The 21012-nt window shown below is 41.3% G+C and overlaps 1 protein-coding gene across 2 annotated transcripts in view; it reads right to left on the bottom strand.

The window, feature by feature from the left end:
• VPS13D (vacuolar protein sorting 13 homolog D) overlaps positions 1 to 21012 on the bottom strand; it is a 265784-nt gene that overhangs the window by 240079 nt on the left and 4693 nt on the right. For both annotated transcript variants that reach the window (XM_063436103.1, XM_063436104.1), the window contains exons 2-6: positions 18217 to 18383; positions 14702 to 14779; positions 13834 to 14024; positions 4157 to 4237; positions 3348 to 3464 (exon numbers count right to left, since the gene is read on the bottom strand). In XM_063436103.1, coding sequence (XP_063292173.1) covers positions 3348 to 3464; positions 4157 to 4237; positions 13834 to 14024; positions 14702 to 14779; positions 18217 to 18313 — 564 coding nt within the window. In that variant the 5' untranslated portion in view covers positions 18314 to 18383. The remainder of the gene's footprint in view (positions 1 to 3347; positions 3465 to 4156; positions 4238 to 13833; positions 14025 to 14701; positions 14780 to 18216; positions 18384 to 21012) is intronic.

Raw genomic sequence — 21012 nt, 5'->3', positions numbered from 1 at the left:
TAAAACATTGCTATTTATTAGATACAGCAATGCTTACATTGCAGCGTTAAACACTCCTCTAGTGGCTGTCTTGCCGACAGTCAATAGAAGTGCTTCTTCACTTAATTGAAGGAGCACAGCACTGACCACTCACGTGCTCTTTATTTTTTTTGATTGGGCATAAGAAGAGCCAGTGTCACATTGTGAAAAGAGGAACGAGCAGCTGCAGGGACTGGAAAGAAAGCATATTTGAATATTTTTATAAAATTGTGTGTCGGGGGAGAGGGGACCATAAACTAAATTCAAAGGAGAACATTATAGTGATAGGAACACAGGTTTGTATTCCTAATGCTATGGTGTCCCTTTTAATATTACCGGTAGTTCAATTTCAGTTAGGTAGGCATGGTAAATAAGGAAATAGGTAGTGCCATACACAACTCTCCCTCCCTGGAGAATTTAGGCTAGAAAACAGGCAATGAGCTGTGAAACCTGTGCAGTTCCCTCTTTAACAATTAAGGTTCAAATATTTATTTCTGTCAGCTAAATATCTAGGAGCTCGGTTACGCTCCTCTGACAGACACTTGTACTTCTCAGTGCATAGATTAATTCATTTTAAAAAACAAAAAGCCTTTTTTTTTTTTTTTTTTTTAAGCAGCAGTGGCTTTCTAAACCACTCAAATCAACAAGAGCCTCCAGGTAGATAGGGTAACATCTGATAATACGTATCTACGAGGTTATCTACTAAAGTGAGAATTCAAAGTAAATTTCAAATTTAATGCTGGAGTAACCATACTGAAATCACAGATCACTGAGATATTTTCCATTTTGTTAATTCTGACCCTAAATTTTAAATTCACTTTGAATTCTAGCTTTAGTGATTAACCCTGTTTGAATTCACCTTAAATTCTCACTTTAGTAAATAATCCTGTTCGTTTACAGTGCACTTGCAATAATTTTTTTTTTAAATAATAGCATAACATTTTAACTACATTACAAAGTGTTTGCAAAGGAACGTAAGAAAATATTTAACATTTTAGCTTGCACCTCTAAAGAATTGAATCTGCTCCCTACAAAGCCCAGCTTTTAGGCAATACTTAAAAGGTATACTATAAGTGCCAGGAAATAATTGGAAAGACACCTAACCAGAGGCTATCATAGAGGTAGCCAGTGGGTTGGTGTAGATATGCCCTGAAAACTCTCCAAAGCGGGGAATAACCCACAATTATTGAACGTAGAAAAAGAGAGAAAAGAGACCTAAGTCCCTATTAGGAGAGTAATGGAATGAAGAGGTCCCTACCTTTAATAAATCTAAGATAATAAGTTAAAAAGGACAGGAGGGGACCAAACAGGGATAATTGGAACCAGTCTAGACCATTAATATATGGTGAGTGAAAAAGGTAGATGATATTTGGAGGGGGAGGGGGTGGGAGCCAGAGAAATAAGGGAGACAGTTCTCCTTGGAATAACCAATACCCCAATGGCTCACCTTGAGTCCCAAATCCCCACACCTAAACCTAAAGGGGGCACACTGCCTGCCCTGTATATCTCATCACTGTAGAGAAAACCATAAGTGTCTACCTAAAAACTCAATATCCTATCCAACTACACAGCTGAAGATCAGGATCTCGTGACCTGGTTCCATACGAAAGGGAAGGAGGTTAATCAGGGGTGGAGGGAGAAGGAGACCAGAGGAAACATAAGAAAATTCCCTTCCTTGGAGGAATTAAGGGATTCCCAATAATCCACCCAGAGTCCAAAGTATCCCAGTTGTACACCCTTAAAGAGCACACTGAACCTTGCCCTGTATACCTCAGCACTCTGGACGAACCCGAGAGTGCCTACCTTCAACCCTGATGCCCTTCCTGTCCTAGTAGCAACGAACACACACTTAAAGAAATCACTCCATAGTGCTACCTAAATCAATAGTGCTACCTAAGGTGAAGAAAAGAAAATTAATAAATTAAAATTCTAACTCGACGCGCGTTTCGGCGTTCTAGCACGCCGTCGTCAGGAGTAATAACCTTTTTAACTTATTATCTTAGATTTATTAAAGGTAGGGACCTCTTCATTCCATTACTCTCCTAATAGGGACTTAGGTCTCTTTTCTCTCTTTTTCTACGTTCTATAAGTGCCAGGAATACATCCATATCTCATCCATTGACAGACTATATTTTGATTTATAAGGACAAATAAATAGAGGGACTCTACACATAAATATCTGAAAGAACATGTCACTAAAGAACCACAACCCAGTAATGAAAACTAAATACATTTGTTTGTTTTTTAATTTAACTTTGGTTCTTTCAGAAAAGAATCAGATTGACAAAAGAAACACACTTAACTTGTATGTATTTTAAATTATACCCGCTATTGCAAGTTTAAAATATACTCCAATAAAGCAGTAAAATGTCAGTAGTTATATCAATTGCATTTTGTTGGTACTACTAGGAACAAAACATACACTCTTTGTGTAAATCAGTCCTTTTTGCCCCCCATTCAACCTACTTTCCTTTTTCCCCCTTCCCTAATATTACCAAAATAACAACAGCTGCATATTACAGACAGCTAGGTTTTTTTGGTCTTTAAATGAACACTATAGTCACCTAAATTACTTTAGCTAAATAAAACAGTTTTAGTGTATAGATCATTCCCCTGCAATTTCACTGCTCGATTCACTGTCATTTAGGAGTTAAATCACTTTGTTTCTGTTTATGCAGCCCTAGCCACATCTCCCCTGGCTATGATTGACAGAGCCTGCATGAAAAAAAACTGGATTCACTTTCAAACAGATGTAATTTACCTTAAATAATTGTATCTCAATCTCTAAATTGAACTTTAAGCACATACAGGAGGCTCTTGCAGGGTCTAGCAAGCTATTAACATAGCAGGGGATAAGAAAATATTAATTAAACAGAACTTGCAATAAAGAAAGCCTAAATAGGGCTCTCTTTACAGGAAGTGTTTATGGAAGGCTGTGCAAGTCACATGCAGGGAGGTATGACTAGGGTTCATAAACAAAGGGTTTTAACTCCTAAATGGCAGAGAATTGAGCAGTGAGGCTGCAGGGGCATGTTCTTTACACCAAAACTGCTTCATTAAGCTAAAGTTGTTCAGGTGACTATAGTGTCCCTTTAAAACACAGAGTACAAGGACATTCTGGCTAGAAAGAGACATATATAATTGAAGAGTCGCATAATTAATTAATACAAATGGCACAAACACAGCTCTATCATAAAGAGAGAAAAAGATTTGATTATAATATACAACTACTCCAACTTGGACATATCTTAAAAATAAATGCAATTTTATCATCTACTCATAATTTAGGAGATTCAATCTGAAGCATATAGGGTGACCCACTTCCTTACCGGTTCGTGGATAGCATTTTGTACAGAGACATTTTTGATGCAAACTCCAAAAGCGAATGGATGAGAAGGATCTGTAATACCGTCTTCAAACCTCAAATGCACATCCTGAATTTTTAACTACATTAATACAAATAAGAGGAAATACAATTAATATCAGAATGTGCTGTATATCAAGAATTTCAGATATCATATGATTTTTAAGTTGTTTGGTAAAATAAAACCAAGTGTGATTTGATTTTTAATGTCCTAAAGTATAGCATTAATGATTAATCAAGGTTATCTTAACAAATACACAAAGTAAGTAGGGTATCTTCAAACGATTCTGCACTTTGGAATGGAAGACTAAAGGGGAAACAAAACATTGACCTGACATTCACCAAATGTGTACATTGCAAAGTTCAATGTAGGGAAGATACAATACAATGTGAGCACTGTGCAAATAAAGCAACTAACAAATGTATATATTAAATTATATTATTTCCTGAACTTTGCTTTCAGAGCTATAAGGGCATTTGGCCAAGCCCGCACATTGCTAAGCACCACATCCCACAATGCATTGCTTATCACTGCAGGTACTGTGGGAAGCATGTTTACACTGTAGCTTTAAGGAAATCGATTTCTATTGAAATTGTCATATTTGTGACAGTTTATAAAACTGACAGCCTCCAGACACTACCTTTAAATGTGACACGTGTTATAGTTTGCAGAGTAGGTAAACGTTATTCATAATGGGAGGTAAAAAAAAACAAAAAAAAAAAACATTGAGAAACAAAAAAAAAAAAAAACTAACGTCAAAGTGTTTTACTTACTTCAATGTTATCCACAATTCTAGTTACAATAGAAGCAGTGACAGAATACCAGTAGGATTCACCTTTTTGTTCCTGTGCACTCTGCAGCAAAATAAAACAAATATTATACACAATTACAGTAACTCTATTTAAGAAAGACCCAGCATATAATAAATGAATGTAGAAAGCATACATGTAATGTGGAATAGACTGGAAAGTTTGGATAGGACAGCAAATTGTTTGAATTTATGGGCCTTGTATGTTTGTATGTGTAGGAGTCTTGTATGTTTGTAAAGCTGATTCGGTTTTCTTTCTCGTTATTGAGATGTTAGTATCAATGAATCATCGACAGATGGGTGAGTGCAGGTTAAAATGTGAGAGTGTGGAGCCAGTGATTTATACTGACTCAAAACGTATTTTCTGTGGTTTACTGCCCACATATAATGTATATGATTCTGTTTAACAATCATAGTAGTGTTGTATAAATGTGTTCTAAGCAATTTCTCTGTATGACTTTGTAAGTGCTACCTATGTATACTACCTATCTGTACTATTTATTTGTTCAGTGATGTCCTTTGTCTATAACCTTGAGATCCATGCTTTACAATCCATGTCCTTAATAAAGTATAACTGTTCTACAGTGGAATTTGGATAAATTGGGGTGACTGGGCAGGTAATTGGCAAATGAGATTCAATAACGATAAATGCAAAGTCATTCATTTTGGAATAAAGAACCCACAAGCCACTCATACATTAAATGAGTTTGAGTTCGGGATTTCATTAAATGAAAAGGACTCGGGGAAACAATATGGATAACACCAATTAACTACTATGCAACAGTATGCAATGCCGGTCTGCAATTGGCAATAAACTAGGCAATAATATGCAATGCCGGCCGGTCTGCCATTGCTAAAGCTTGCAAGGTGCTTTCATGTAGAAAAGGGGTATTGATTCACATGATCAAAATTTAAGCCTCTTTCGAAATCAATCATTAGGCCCCCACCTTTAATATGTAGGTGCAATTTTGGGAATTAGTTTTAAAGCAGGATATTGCAAAACTAGAACAAGTGCAGAGGTGAGCTACAAATTAACAAGGGTGATGGAAAACATTAGTAATGAAGAAAAGCCTGGAAAACTGTATTTTTAAAAAACTATTTTTATAAAACAGGCAGCTCAGATGCGATATGATAGCACTATAGCATTATATCCAGGGTCAGTAGTACACACTGTTATGTTCTAACTTGTCCAATAGCACGAATATACAACAGACAAGAGGTCACTCATTGAGACTGAAAGAAAGGTGTTTTTGATTACTGCAGATGAAAGGGTTCTTTACAGTAAGAACAATAAAGATGTGGAATTATCTACCCAAAGAGGTTGTCTTATCAGATTCTATAGATGTTTTATAGGTTATAGGAAGGACAAGATGCTTTTGGTAAGCACAGAATATTCAAGGATATAATTAATGTGTATGTAAACAGGTTGCTGATCCAATGAGAAATTCTGTGTCATTATGGAGTTAAGATGGATTTTTCCTCTTTTTGTGGCATAATTGAAAAGTGACCAGAATGGCCTCACACCAAATAAAGCATTTATTAATCAACACTGAAACACAACTCGGAATTGTGCTTGTGGAAAACGTATATTAGATACACAAATCTAGTCACCAAGATAAGTTCTTAGACAATAAGTTATACATTTACTGTGTATATTCTCTGTGTAAAGAAATGCTCCAGGGCTGTGTGACTTGCTGTAGGTCAACATATGTGGTTAGACCGAAAGAGTAGATGGAAGGAAAAACACACATACAAAGCATACGACTGTACATCACGTAGACCTACGCCATACTCTCCTTAAGATATTAATGATGCGGGGCGTGGCCTGACTGCCGACAGAGATGGACGCTTAGAGTCAGAGCTCCGCACCCGAGGCTCCAAAAACGCACTGCAACCGGCACCAACTCACATCAGAAACACCGGAACCGAACCCTAACACCCTCCTAAACAACTACCTACGGATGTCAACCCGCAAATATTCGAAGAAAGGCCCCAGAGAAGCCATTTCAGTGGCCGACATGCTCACAACCCCGCGACTGACACCACGTGGCATAATGGAGGACACGAGCACCGGCAATAGCACCGGAGATACTAGCCCTCGAGAGGCCCCCACGACGGCAGGCAAAACCCCAGAGGCATCATCCAGTGCCATCCTTCAATCACTCGCAGAAGTGAAAGGATATCTGGCATCAGAGATTACACGAACAGCAGAGGAAGTTAAGGCCGAAATTGCCGCAATAGGCGCCCGCACGACAGAAACGGAACACAGAGTGGCACGACTAGTCACAGCGCAAAATAATACTACTACACTCACTAACGTACTTCAACAAAAACTCACCGACCTGGAGGTCGAGATGGAGGACATCTCCAACAGATCGAGACGCAATAATCTACGCGTCCGAGGCCTGCCTGAAAAGGTGAGAGAAGACGATATAGAAAATGTGCTGGTCCAACTCTTCCAACTCCATTTACCAAATATGCCTGACCACATGTGGCAAATCGACAGAGCACACAGAGCTCTCAGAGCAAAAGGCCCAGACACGAGCCCGCCAAGGGATGTCATTATAAAATGGCACTACTTCAAGACGAAGGACGCCATCTTGAAAAGCAGCAGAACACAGCCGTTTAAATTTGAGGGAAGGGAGATCCAACTATACCAGGACGTTGCCCCGGCCACTCTTCTCCGCAGACGGGCGTGGAAGCCGGTCACAGAACTACTGAGGCAGAAGGGGATCAGATTTGCATGGGGATACCCCTTCAAGATACTGATTTTCCAAGGCCCAACGCCGGCGATTTTACTACCCACAACAGATGCCCGAGCTTTCCTGACGGACTTAGGTATATCGGTACCGGACGACCTCCAGCTTCCAGTGAACGGCATCCCAGAATTGTCACCTCTGCCGGCAAGCTGGGAAGATCAACGCCAGCGACCACAATGAAACCAAGGACATACCGTAATGTATACCGTCAAGTATACATATAATGTTGATTTTAGGGCAGTTTAGGCGCTATATAGTTTTTAACAGCGCTCCTAATCGTCAACATACCTAAATGGGAACCCCATAACATTGTGTTACTAACTGTTCATACTGGTGTAATATTGTTAACAGGTCCTGGGGACAGGGGGAAAGGGGACTTTGCAGACCTTTTGAGCACAGTGCTGATTAATTAATTGTGCTATATTTAATGTTTAACTATGGTTTTAGTTGTGGGGGAAGGGGGCAGGGGATGAAATGTATAAGCAAAATGATTCACAAAGTTAATAACGTGCCACAAAAATAGCGGGACTTTCGGGTCACGGGACCTGGGATACCCGCTCAAACATGACGAGCTCCCCACGAAGAGTCTCTGGCCTTAGGCGCACTAGGCAGCAGGGACCAAGAGAATGTATCCACACTACGGGAAAGGACCCGCATAGGCACCCTGATGGGCAATAACCCATATAGACAAAAACTTCAGCAAAGGACAGGGACAACACTTACACATACAACCCCAGAGGGCATAGACACCTCCGACCTATGTAAAAAAAAAAAAATAATAATAAAAAAAAAAAAGATAGGTGGCCGACAAACTGATATGCCCTCGACCCGATGGGGACAAAACATGAGGGGACACTGACACTAGCCCCATAGCCCCCAGTGGCCATTAATGCCGCCCTTCACCCGCGATGCAAACTGCTTCACCAGAAAAGGCACACAGAAATCTAACATGCGATAGACCAAACTAGCAAGTGGTCGAAACAAACAAGCAACCAAACAAACCTGACAAACCATAAGTCCCCTCCCCTACAGTCCCAGGAGACACAGGTTGATTTTATTTTTATATGAGCCTCGCCAGGGTGCATATCGGCTGAGCTTCCCCCCCGTTAGAGGAGATACCCTCAACGCGGTGGACACCCACCCCCTATAGCTCCTGGCGATTGATAAGACCCGGATATTTTAATTGTACTATCTATTGTTTATAAACTGTTTGTAATAGTTTGCGCACCTAGTGAACTTAGCGCACTCACATTATTCTTTAGCCTGTGTATTTAACGTGCACTTTTACCTTTCTTTAGGTGATGCACCTAACGCTATCCCCCACCTACTCCCCCTCCCCCACCCTCCTCTACCCCTCACCCTCCTATAAACGCACCCGGACGAGAACGAGAGCGGAACTCCGGGGGCGCGCGGACCGGGGTGAGCTGCACGGGTTCGGGTTCCGGACCCGGAACTGACTGACTATCCACCACAGGCGGGGTAAGCGGACACACACTAACACAAGACCAAACATGGACCTGAAAATCACCTCCATAAATGTGAATGGCCTGAACGTGCCCACAAAACGGAGGCTACTCTTGAGAGAGGTACGTCGCCAGAAGGCCGACATCACCTTCGTTCAAGAGACGCACATACCACGCTCCTCACAACTAACTCTAACGAACCACATATACACAAAAGCATACGCATCACGCGCCCAATGTAAAAAAAACGGAGTAGAAATACTCATACATAAGAAATGCCCCCTACAGGTGACAGGCGTACAAACAGACGCTGAAGGCCGGTACGTGGCCCTGTCGGGCACGCTGTACTCCAATATATACCATCTGATTAATGTCTATGCGCCAAACACCCCCATGCCTGAGTTCTGGGCGAACCTTGAGTCACTGATAACTGACCTACCAAGGGGGATAATAATTTTAGGGGGAGACCTTAATGCTACGCCCTGCCCAGCGGCAGACCGGGGAGGAGGACAACGGCTCCCGCGCTCACAACATAGAGGGGGTCAGGACAAGCTCCTACACAAATTCATCCTCAACACAGGCCTACTGGACCCATGGCGCATCCAACACCCAGGCGAGCATGACTATACATTCTACTCGGCCCCACACGCCACTTACTCCCGCATAGATCTCTTCCTCACGAACTGCCTAGGTATGCAGTGGATTAAAACATCTGCAATAAACCTAATCTCCTGGTCAGACCACGCTGACATAGAAATAACCCTAAAAACACATGGGACACGTGCACCCTGGAAATGGCGTTTGAACGCCTCTCTCCTTAAAAACCCACACATACTGGAAAGCGTTAGACAGGAGATCACAAACTACTTCCTAACCAACGATACCCCAGACATCTCACCAACGACCCTATGGGCGGCCCACAAGCCTGTAATCCGGGGTCACCTCATAAAATTGGCCACACACTATAAAAAGAAAAAATATGAAAGACTAACAGACCTCCTAAAACAGCTCCGTAAAGCCGAAATGCAAAACAAACAAACAACCACCCAAACCACGACAAAAGACTTACAAGACATAAGACGAATGATTAGGGAGTTAATGGTGGACGAGGTCAGCAATGAAATACGTCACACAAAAAGGCTCTTTTACGAGAAGTCCAATAAAATGGACACCCTCTTAGCAAGAGCCTTAAGGCCCAAAACACATAAGACCACAACTATGGCGGTAAGAAATACTCAGGGAACAATCCTCACCAACCCTGACGACGTCAACGTAGAATTCACACACTTCTACACCGATTTATACAACCACGCACCTACACTAACCGAGGCCAATGAGGAATACATGGGAGAGGTGAGGACATTTCTGACTAAAGCCCAACTCAAGAGGCTCCCCGCCAACCTGACGGGGCCGCTGGGAGCCCCCATAGATGTGGAGGAAGTCGTCATAGCCGTCACTGGGCTAAGGGGTGCTAAGGCCCCGGGGCCGGACGGCTTTGACGGCACATACTACAAAACCTTTAAAGAAGAACTCACCCCATACCTAAGTAAAATGTACAGAAAGTGGACAGAGGGAGAAACACCACATCAAGACTTCACGACAGCAGACATTACCCTCATTCCTAAACCAGATAGAGACCACACACGCATTTCCAACTATCGGCCCATATCACTTATCAACTTTGACCTCAAAACCTACGCTAAACTGCTGGCCAATCGACTTAACCCACTGCTCACCAGATACATACATGCGGACCAAGTGGGCTTCGTCCCCACTAGGCAGCTGTATGAAAATACGCGAAGGGCAGTGGACCTCATATGGAGGGCAGGAAGAAAGCAAACGCCTACTCTGCTCCTCTCCCTGGATGCAGAGAAGGCGTTTGACAGGGTCCTATGGCCATATCTATTCACACTACTACGACAAATGCACTTCCCAGACACATTCCTCACAGCAGTGCACGCCTTATATATAAACCCCAGAGCACAGACACTAGTGCAAGGAACGGCACCACGCCCCTTTACACTTAAAAACGGAACACGTCAGGGATGCCCGTTATCCCGTTATCTGCTATTCATCCTGGCCTTAGAGCCCTTATTGACACTCATCAGGGAACACCCAAGAATACAAGGCATCCGAGTGGCGACGGAAGAGTTTAAAGTGTCGGCATATGCCGACGACATATTACTGACCCTCACTGAACCTAAAGAATCGGTACCACACCTTCTAACACTTCTAGACGAATACAAACGCGTCTCGGGATATAAAATAAACGTAGACAAGTCAATGGGTATGCCCATTGGAATCCCCGACTCGGACGCCACCGAGCTGGCCCAAACCCATGGATTAAACATCACCCAACGACCAATGAAATACCTAGGGGTAGTACTCCCGCCCAACATCAACGACATATATGCAACCAACCACCAACGCCTAATGGCCACGCTAATTAAAGATCTAACCCAATGGAACAACAAACCCATCTCATGGATAGGGAGGCTACACAGTGTAAAAATGAACTTACTACCACGCCTCCTGTTCCTCTTCCAGGCACTACCTACGAAGGTCACTAAAAGTGACCTCAAACCACTACAAACTGCAATAGACGACTTCGTCTGGGCCGGTAGGAGGCACAGGATAGCGAGACAAACAATGTACGCACCCAAAAGCAGAGGGGGCCTCGGCCTCCCCAACCTTCATGCCTACTATCTGTCGGCACAACTGGCACAAATAGTAGAATGGCACTCACCACCCGACATCCACAGATGGGTTGACTTAGAAACACTACTCATGGGTACCGATCTCCCACAGTACTGGATATGGGTCCCAAGACAAGATAGACCGCCAATATCCACAACATGCCCAGCAATCCTAAACTCCATCAGGATTTGGGATTACGCAGCCCACAAACATGCACTCACACACCCCACGTCGCCGCTCACACCATACCTACGCAACAAAGCGTTCACACCAGGCCTAACAGCCAGAGACTTCAAAGACATAGAAAACACGGGCATCCAGAGATACCACCAACTATATCATAACGGCTCAATCAGGACTTTCGAGGACCTCAAAACGTTGGCCCCGCTGACCACCAAAGATTATTTTCGTTACATACAGCTTCGAGACTTTGCCGGAAGCGCGCAAGTTAGGGACGCAGCACACACGAAACCTACCTTCTATGAAGCACTATGCGTGGCGGACGGACCACGTGCCGGCCTCATCACCCGCCTCTACACTCAGCTTAGCGCTCCATCAGACAAAACATACACTCCCACATATGTCACGCAATGGGAAAATGACCTGCAGCAAACACTGGAGGGGGGTGAATGGCAGGACATATGGGAGGCAGCGACAAAAACATCCATCTGTGTACTTCACCAAGAACAGTGCTACAAAACACTCATGAGGTGGTACATCACACCAGTCAAACTATTCCGCATGGGCAAAACAACCACTGACACATGCTGGAGGGGCTGCGGGGAGAAAGGCACATACATGCACATGTGGTGGACCTGCCCCAAAGTAATGATCTATTGGGAAGACATAGCTCAACTGCTGACGACGGTACTAAACAGACCAATTCGACCAGACCCCTGGTCTTTCTTGATAGCCCGACCCATTGACAATCTGACCAATAAAGAACAAAAATTGCTCAACAAACTTACGCTAGCCGCCAGGAGAGCCATGGCTCAATACTGGTTACAAATTGACTTGCCACAACTGACCGACGTTACCCAAAAATATCAAGGAGGCCCACCTCATGGATAGATTGACTGCACAAGTTAGGGACACCTACCCACTTTTCATCAAAATTTGGGAACCATGGGAAGACTACACCAATCGTTGAAAGTACCGTTGCTAACCAGACTCACACACTCTACGACTCGACAGGCGAGGCCCGCCTGGGCAGCTCACCCTGAGCCGGATGTACCCTGTATCTATCCCGAATCCCACTCCTCACCCTCTTACTCTCCCCCACTATCCTGGCCTCCTTACAGGTCACTCTTTAGAAATGTCCATGCTACTAGAGAATGTGCGACAAGTGCCTGACAAGATCTGTATACCTTCTGTCAAACAAAATGCATGAAGCTAATGAGATATCATCTCTATTCAATTATGTATGTAAACCTATGTACAGATGTATCTATATGCCTGAACATATACACGTACCAAAATAACCCCCGTGACCACCCACAACATCTCAGATACGCATGTAGCACATGATGTACCATCCTGCTTCCGCCTTACATCTGCACCGACAGAGCACTACTCCTTACTAACACTACATGCCAAATAGCATAAACTGCCCAGGGCGAAGCAATCATAGGTTATTCGAATATGTGCTACAACACATAAACACGAGGGAAAGTTATGCAGATTTATGTAACAGGACAGGTGTAAGCATGAACCAACGCGTTCAATGGAGGTAACCAACTTTCCACGACTTTACTTGGTAGCACACTTGATTGAACCTGTTGAAAACATAGCACCTCCACGTACTCTACTAAAAAAAAAAAAAAAAATGTATTGTGCATGTCTTCTTATATACCCTAATGTATTCTATGCTATTGTATTGCAAGAGGATTGCCTTTGGGGTATCTCTTACGCACGTGTTATCTGTTTATGCACTCCAAAAATAAAGAATTAAAAAAAAAAAAAGATATTAATGATGCACACACCTATAACGCAGTAAAGAAACCTACACACGAGAATCGACAACACCAGCAACAGCAACATGAAGGACACGACTAGGGATCCACGCGAACCGCAGGCTCTGCCATAAGGATTAGCGACAACACCCATAGCCAAGCAAATAAGCGAGAAAGAGACTGGGGCATCTCCCACACAAGCTACTAGTCAACACACGGAAACTATTTCCCACATTAATAGATCAGGGAGAGACATCGACCCGAAGCGCAATGCATAGATAAACGGGTGAATATCTGACTAACTATAATACTAGTAACGAAATATGACCCAGTAACCTCCACCACACCCGCATGGTAATGCATGCCCAGCAACACCAATGAGGACCTGCGAGTCCGAATTAAACCTGGGCCTGTGAGCCACTTTACCTGCAAACAAACACTCAGATATCCCTTCTGTCTGTACACATATCATATTGTCGAACTGTATACATACTATAATTGTGGAGACCTGCGAGTCTCAACGGTATATTTAAACAATCTTCGCAAATAATAAAAACATATTTACAAAAAAATAAAATAAAAAATGTGGTTAGTAAAACTTTTATTTTTAGAAAGTCTTAATTCTCGACATAACATAAGTCCATGAGCAACGCAGCCAAAAACCTAGGTATTCCTCCATCAGGATGAGTATGACCTATACATTGCACAATTAAACAGAATAAAATACTCAAATACAAATTGCCCAAAATAAATAAAAGTACAACCACTTACTTTCCATTTCTCTTCCAGTGTTCTCAGAAGGACCTTTTTACGGGTTATCTCCAACAACTTTTCTTTGACCTCATCAAAATCTTCTAGTTTGTCAGGGGCACCAATTAAATGAAGTTTGGAAACAGAAATTACCCATGGATCCAAATGGGGCCGATAGAAAGGTATTTGTATCTTTATTTTGTCAATGAAACCTAGTGGAACAAAATAAGTAGTTCTGAAACAAATTTGTTGTGGCGATATTACAAATGTATATTACAAACATTACTATTTAAGTAGACTTAAACAAAAAAACATTTATTTTAATATTGCAAATATATCACACATGCTACCAAGTGAAGTTTTGTTTCATCTGTATAGCTGTCCACATTTGTATATCTATATTTTATGACAGATGATTAAAAAAAATACCAAGCAGGTGTAACCATCGTTAAAGTGGTGCACTAAACCGTGAAAACTGAGAATCACTATTTCCAACCTTCTGATGAATACATTAGTCTAGGAGCAAAAAAGTGCTATACTATAGGTGCCCAGACCACTTCATCTCATTGAAGTGATCTGGTTGCAGTGTCCCTGTCCCCCTTAGACCTGCAATGTAAAACAATGCAGTTTTAGACAAATTGCAATGTTTACATTGCAGTGCTAAGACTGTCTCTAGTGGCTGTCTAACTTTTTTAAATGCCTGAAGCCCACAAAACAAAGATTAATCTATTGATGAAGCAAAGCGCAACTAGAAAGACTCAATACAAATGAATTACATCAAGAATAGAATAAAATAAAATAGAGGAAAATTGAGAATTGCAATAGCCATGCAAGCCTACTTTGTTTTAATAATCAGCAAGACTGAACTTCAGCTTTATTTTAAACATACCTGCTTTTACTTCAAAAGGTAGCTCCAACTCTTTCAGTGCATCTTTTTTCAATGGCAAGTTTTCCAATTCCACTGCACCTGTGAATATAATTTCCATTTCAGTATGACAAAAATATTTTACCATAAAGGATCATTTTCTAAAAACATGCAGAGCAGTTAGGCTTAGCATATTTTTTAGTAGATAACTTACAATTTGTCACTAAAGGCTTCGTCACTGTTCTATTTAGTGAGTGACATTAAAACCCTGCAACTTCAGCTACTGCTGCTAGCAGCACCACCAGAAGCCAAGATCTCTTTAGAGTCTTGATCAGGGTAGACAAAATACAACACTCCAGATGTTGTGGGCTACATCTCCCCTGATACTTTGCCAGCATTATGACTGTAAGAGCATTATGGACGATGTAGTCCACAACATGTGGAATGCCAAAGGATGCTTGCTCCTGGACTCTAGACCAACTGTTTTCCACCTTAGGAACCTATGAAATAATCCTCACGTGCCATTTTATTACACCAACCTGCATGCTTTACTAAATTACATAACCAAGTCATTAGCATACAGTATTACCTCTAAACATTTTATTTTTTCCCCAAACATATTGTTTTACACAATATGTGACTAGTCTCTGCTATTAACAGGACAATGTTTGGGCCATGGCTCAGCACTAAACTATCAATCCACAGTTCCAGCGCACTCTACTGAATAAGAGAGCATTGCAGACTCCTAGCATGCACTCCAACTCAGTGAGTGCTGGAACCGCGAGGAACTGTTACGGAGGTCACCGTCTGAGGCATGTGCTCCATGTACTAGAGCCTGATAAAGAAAAGATTTGGCTTGGGTGAGCTTAAGATGCAGTACACACTATACTAAAAACATACAGCCAGCACACACACCAAACACACAATATACATCCTGCACACACGCATACACACACACACACACACTGCAGCCAGCGCGTGCGCACACGCACACACACACTGCAGCCAGCGCGTGCGCACACGCACACACACACTGCAGCCAGCGCGTGCGCACACACACACACACACTGCAGCCAGCACACACACACACACACTACACACAGCCAAAACATATATTATGTATAGCTAGCAAATGCCACATTTATTACACCCAGCCAAAACACACACACACACACACACTATGGGGGAGGACAGAGGGCAAGACACTAGACTCAAAAATTTGAACATTAAATCTACTTTTAAATTTTCTCCCCATCTAAATGATCTGTTCACAATGCTCAGAATTAAAAGTGGACTAGAGAATTGCAAAATAGCCAACCCGGGGATTTTTCCAGATTGTTTACTTTGGCCTTAAAGGAACACTACAGGGTCAGGAACACAAACATGTATTCCTGACCCAATAGTGTTAAAATCACTATCTAGCCCCCACGGTTTCCCTAAATAAAGTAAAATCTTACCTTTATTCCAGTCTGCCAGTGCTGCCTCAGCCCCTGATCCACCTCCTAGGCTAATATTTTTAGAAGTTTTTTCATAGGAAAGCATTGAATTGGCTGAGGTTGTCAGCAAAGGAGGCAGGGCGGGGGACAGAGCCAAAGGCCGCCCTGGTCAATCAGCATCTCCTCACAGAGATGCATTGAATCAATGCATCTCTATGAGGGAAGTTCAGTGCCTCCATGCAGAGCGTGGAGACGCTAAACGTCAGTGCTGCACACTGTGCAGCACTGACCCAGGAAACAGGTCCAGTGACTTGAGGAGTGGCCACAGGAGGTGTTCCTAGGCTGTACTGTAAACACTGCGTTAGTGTTTAAAACAAAAAGCCAGGTAGTGAACTGGTAGTGTTTAAAACAAAAAGCCTGCAGGGACTGACTATACTCCCCAGAATCAACTACATTAAGCTGAAGTTGTTCTGGTGTCTAAAGTGTCCCATTAACCCCTTAAGGACCAAACTTCTGGAATAAAAGGGAATCATGACATGTCATGTGTCCTTAACCCCTTAAGGACACATGACGTGTGGGACATGTCATAATTCCCTTTTATTCCAGAAGTTTGGTCCTTAAGGGGTTAAGGGGTTAAATTTGCATTTCCTCAGTCAAATCCTAATTAGTGAATTCTTCTGACTACTTTGCAGAATTATTTTACCTTATAGGCTTATATTCTCTGAGGCGAATGCTTTACCTTAAAGGGACATTTCATTAGAATGATAATGAATAAACATAGAAAGGACGGGTACTTTTATTTCCCTAAGTAACAAAAAATCATCAGATTCTACGTGGACCAAGAAATGTCTCAGATTAAACAAACAATTTAAAAAACAGAAAAATCATGAATAAAACTCCCCGGAAAACAGGAAGGCTCCTATTGGCTTGCTAATGGAATGCAGATGATATTACATCAGTGCAGGTTCCCTTACAGAAACCTCTGAGCGAACTAGAGTGACATAGGGTTTAAAAGCACACACTGTTAGCAGACAGTGTGCTAGATCAGGGGTAGGCAACCTTTGGCACTCCAGATCCTGTGGACTACATCTTCCATAATCCTCTGATATCCATTAAGCTGACAAAGCATCATGGGAGGTGTAGTACAAAGATCCTGAACCGTGAGAGCATAGCTTCCATCTGGGATGGGTCAAAATTCATTTAAAAATACTGTATAAAATTGAGATAAATTATTCTACACTTAAAGGGACTCTCCAGTGCCAGGAAAACATAACCGTTTTCCTGGCACTGCAGGCTCCTGCAGTGCCCCTCTCCCTCCCATCCCATGTTGCTGAAGGGGTTAAAATCCCTTCAGTGACTTAACTGAATCCAGCGCCGATGTCCCTCGACGCTGGGTCAGGCTACGCCCACACTCCTCCCCCACCAAAGTCAGCCGGCGGAGGATACCTAATGCGCATGCACGGCAATAGCCGCGCGCATTAGACCTCCCCATAGGAAAGCATTATTCAATGCTTTCCTATGGGGATTCCGGCGACGCTGGAGGTCCTCATGCATAGTGTGAGGGCGTCCAGCGTAGTTTAAAACACTTTTCGGGTTTTAAGAACCCAGAAGACCCTCTAGTGGCTGTTTGATAGACAGCCACTAGAGGAGTACTTAGCCCTGCAAGGTAGTTATACACTTGCAGAGTGATGGGATTGGCAACCAAACCACTCCAATGGGCAGAAGTGGTCTGGGTGCCTGGAGTATTCCTTTAAATCAGATCAGAAGCGTGACAAAATTTTATGTCCTTGTGGTGTCCTTCAAATGAACCCAATTTTGAGAGAAGCATATACTCAACATAAAATAGGTTAAAAATGCAGAGAACTCCATTTTCACACTAAATATTAAAAAAAAAAGGAATCTGTGAAAAACCAAAACATGTGTTGATACAACTAAACCCAATAAGAATTTGCTAACGTGATTTCCCAGTGAGAGAACGATTACTTTAGTGCAACTAAAGTTTAAAGAAAATAATAAGAAGCAACAATATTAAAAAGAAGAAAAAAATAAATAAAAAAAAAAAGATTACTGGTAAATAAAGGACAGAAAAATATTTGACATTACCTTTCAAAAGAGCTACAGAAAGTTGATCTGTATTAAGGTTATTGACATATTTCCCCAGGTAGGTGTTAAGGACCCACGCAACCAAACCTTCCAACATTGCTGCTCCTGGACCAAGGAAGTTTTATAATCGAATAACTTCTGTTCATGTATTCATAGTAGCTGACCTACTTGGAAAAGAAGATTAGGAATCATATGTACCATTAACGCTGTTAGTTATTTCATAAGTGCATTGCAGCCTATATTTTATCCAGGACAGCAGCCTCTGAGCTCAATGTGCCTTAGTTTCTCACGCAACCTGTTAGATCATTTTACCAAACAGATTAAATTACTTTTTAACACATCAGCAGAAAGGATGCAAGGGAATTCTGAGAGAGACAAAATCATGGTCCAATTCAATATATAACATAATAGAAGGAATGAAAAGGTTTCCTTCTGTTATATATTCACCCTGTTACCAGAATTAGTTTCACAATTGTAGTATAGCACTTTATTACCTATTTGAGAACTGAACATTTCCTATAGAAATGCAGCCATGAAGAGAGGTTCAAACAAACACAAGATTAATCCCACTTTCAAAGTGACAAAAGACAAACGGCATTGAACGTTACCAAATGCTTTTAAAATTACAAATAAATTGGATCTAACTACAGCGCAAAAGGCAACAGCACTTGCCTTGTGGAGTTGGGTTACTCAGCAAACACATTTTCGATAATGGAAAGGGATAGCTCTCATTCTGGTGTATGGATTATTTGTTTCTTACTAGATAAGTGTATTGTTTGTTTGTTTTTTTCCTGATTGCCTAAAATCCTGTCTAACAGCTTGATAACCTGGTAAAAACTTATATTGGTGAACACGACTGCGTGCAATAATCTCTTGAGCCAGATCTTGGGGTATCTTTAGAGCTAGGGAGTGGAGCTTGTGCTTGTTGTGTACTAATCCAACATGCACATACAATATTTATGAATATTTGATGAAAGGAGAAAAGAACATTCTTCCTTTTGATGTCACTAGGCTCCTTTTACTACAGGAAAGAGACACTACATCCTTTTGCTGCAGGAAAGAGACACTGTATGCAGAGACAGTTATATGGGAACTCTTTTCACCATAACATATGCAATTAGCAGAGGGTCTTATATTCTTTAGAGTGACCCTTTTAGGTGCAGAATATAGCATGAAAAAGCACACAATAAAGTGAAAGATAGGCGCTTATAAAGTCGTGACGTTTAGTTGCTGCTAAACACTGGATTGGGCACTCCTCTAACCCAACATATAGAATATAAAACACACCGAAAACAGATCTCGCAAGTTTTCTCCTATATTCAGGAGACTTAGGATAAATTGTAATGCCTTTGGACAATATGTTATTTTTTTGGTTGTTGTTGAGGTAAATTGGTAACGAAAAGATTAATCTATGCATGCTGTGTTAGACTCCATGCATACTATATTCTGCACACAGAAAACAGATCTCGGTGTTTAGGCGATATACCCACCAACTAAAAAAAACAAGTGGTAGTGTAGGGCTATATAACTGAATTCAAGCTTACCCCTCAACAGGTATATGGAGTCTAACACAGCATGCATAGATTAATCTTTTTGTTACCAATTTACCGAAAAAAAAAAAAAGAAAAAAAAAAAAATCACATTGTCCAAAGGCATTACAATTTATCCTAAGTCTCCTGAATCTAGGAGAAAACCTGCGTTTTCTTCATGCTGCCAAGCCAGCCAACAAAATGAATGCAGCTAAGATTTTAATATTGCTACTTTGTCCTAAAACATGAAATATACTTTGGTTTTCCAACAATTCACACTTTAATTGGAAACCCTGCATATGTATAATAACAGATCCCAAGCATAATTTTAATACAGCAAAACATTGTACAATGTAATATAGATAAAATAATTCTGAACGGATAAACCAGATAATTCGTTCCCTAGATGACATCACCAGCTTTTTTTTTTTTTTTTTTTTAAACATCCTCATGTCATTTAATTTATTTTTTAAGATGCTGGACAAGTTACTCTGCTGAATTTAATTTTGGTAAGAAAATATGTAATAATTAATATTACTTCCATTACAATCTCAAGCTTGCATAATGTACCAAACGAAACAAAAATATATTGTTTGACTGTTGAGCTTTCTGCAAAGCACATTTTGTGTCTAGTTGGAATCAAATCTGGCCCACATTACAAGGTTCAAAATAAACAACATGTATCAGAAGTCAGCAGATTAACCCCTTCAGGACGGAGTCAATAGTGCACGTTCTGATCAAAACAAAATGTAAACAAAAACTGGAATTTGCGCTATATGTCTGTTCAACCGTAGTTCCCCTCTTTCAAATTATATGCACCCACACTTATTATATTTTGTTCAGGAGAAACAGGGCTTTAATCTATCATTAACTATTCATATATGGAACATAATTTATTATGAATAAAATAAAAAAAAAGGTGAGAAAATAAGATTTTTTTTTAAATTTGTATTTCCGTCTGCCATTTTAGCTGTGAATGTCATAATACTGTTAGGTTTTACTGCAAAAAAATGCGCATATTTGTAATCAGCGATGTCTCACGAGTACAACAGTACCCCCCATTAACAGGTTTTATGGTGTTTTGGAAAGTTACAGGGTCAAATATAGAACGTTCCATTTTCAAATTGAAATTTTCCAGATTAGTAATGTTACCTTTGAGACGGTGTGGTAGCCCAGGAAAGAGAATTACCCCCATAATGGCATACCATTTGAAAAATTAGACAAGCCAAGGTATTGAAAGTGGGGTATGTTTAGTCTTTTTTAGTAG

The sequence above is a fragment of the Pelobates fuscus genome, chromosome 11 (genome assembly GCF_036172605.1).
Source record: "Pelobates fuscus isolate aPelFus1 chromosome 11, aPelFus1.pri, whole genome shotgun sequence".
NCBI classification, from domain to species: Eukaryota; Metazoa; Chordata; class Amphibia; order Anura; family Pelobatidae; genus Pelobates; species Pelobates fuscus.
Note: the sequence above shows the minus strand (reverse complement) of the source record. Positions and strands in the feature narration are given on the sequence as shown.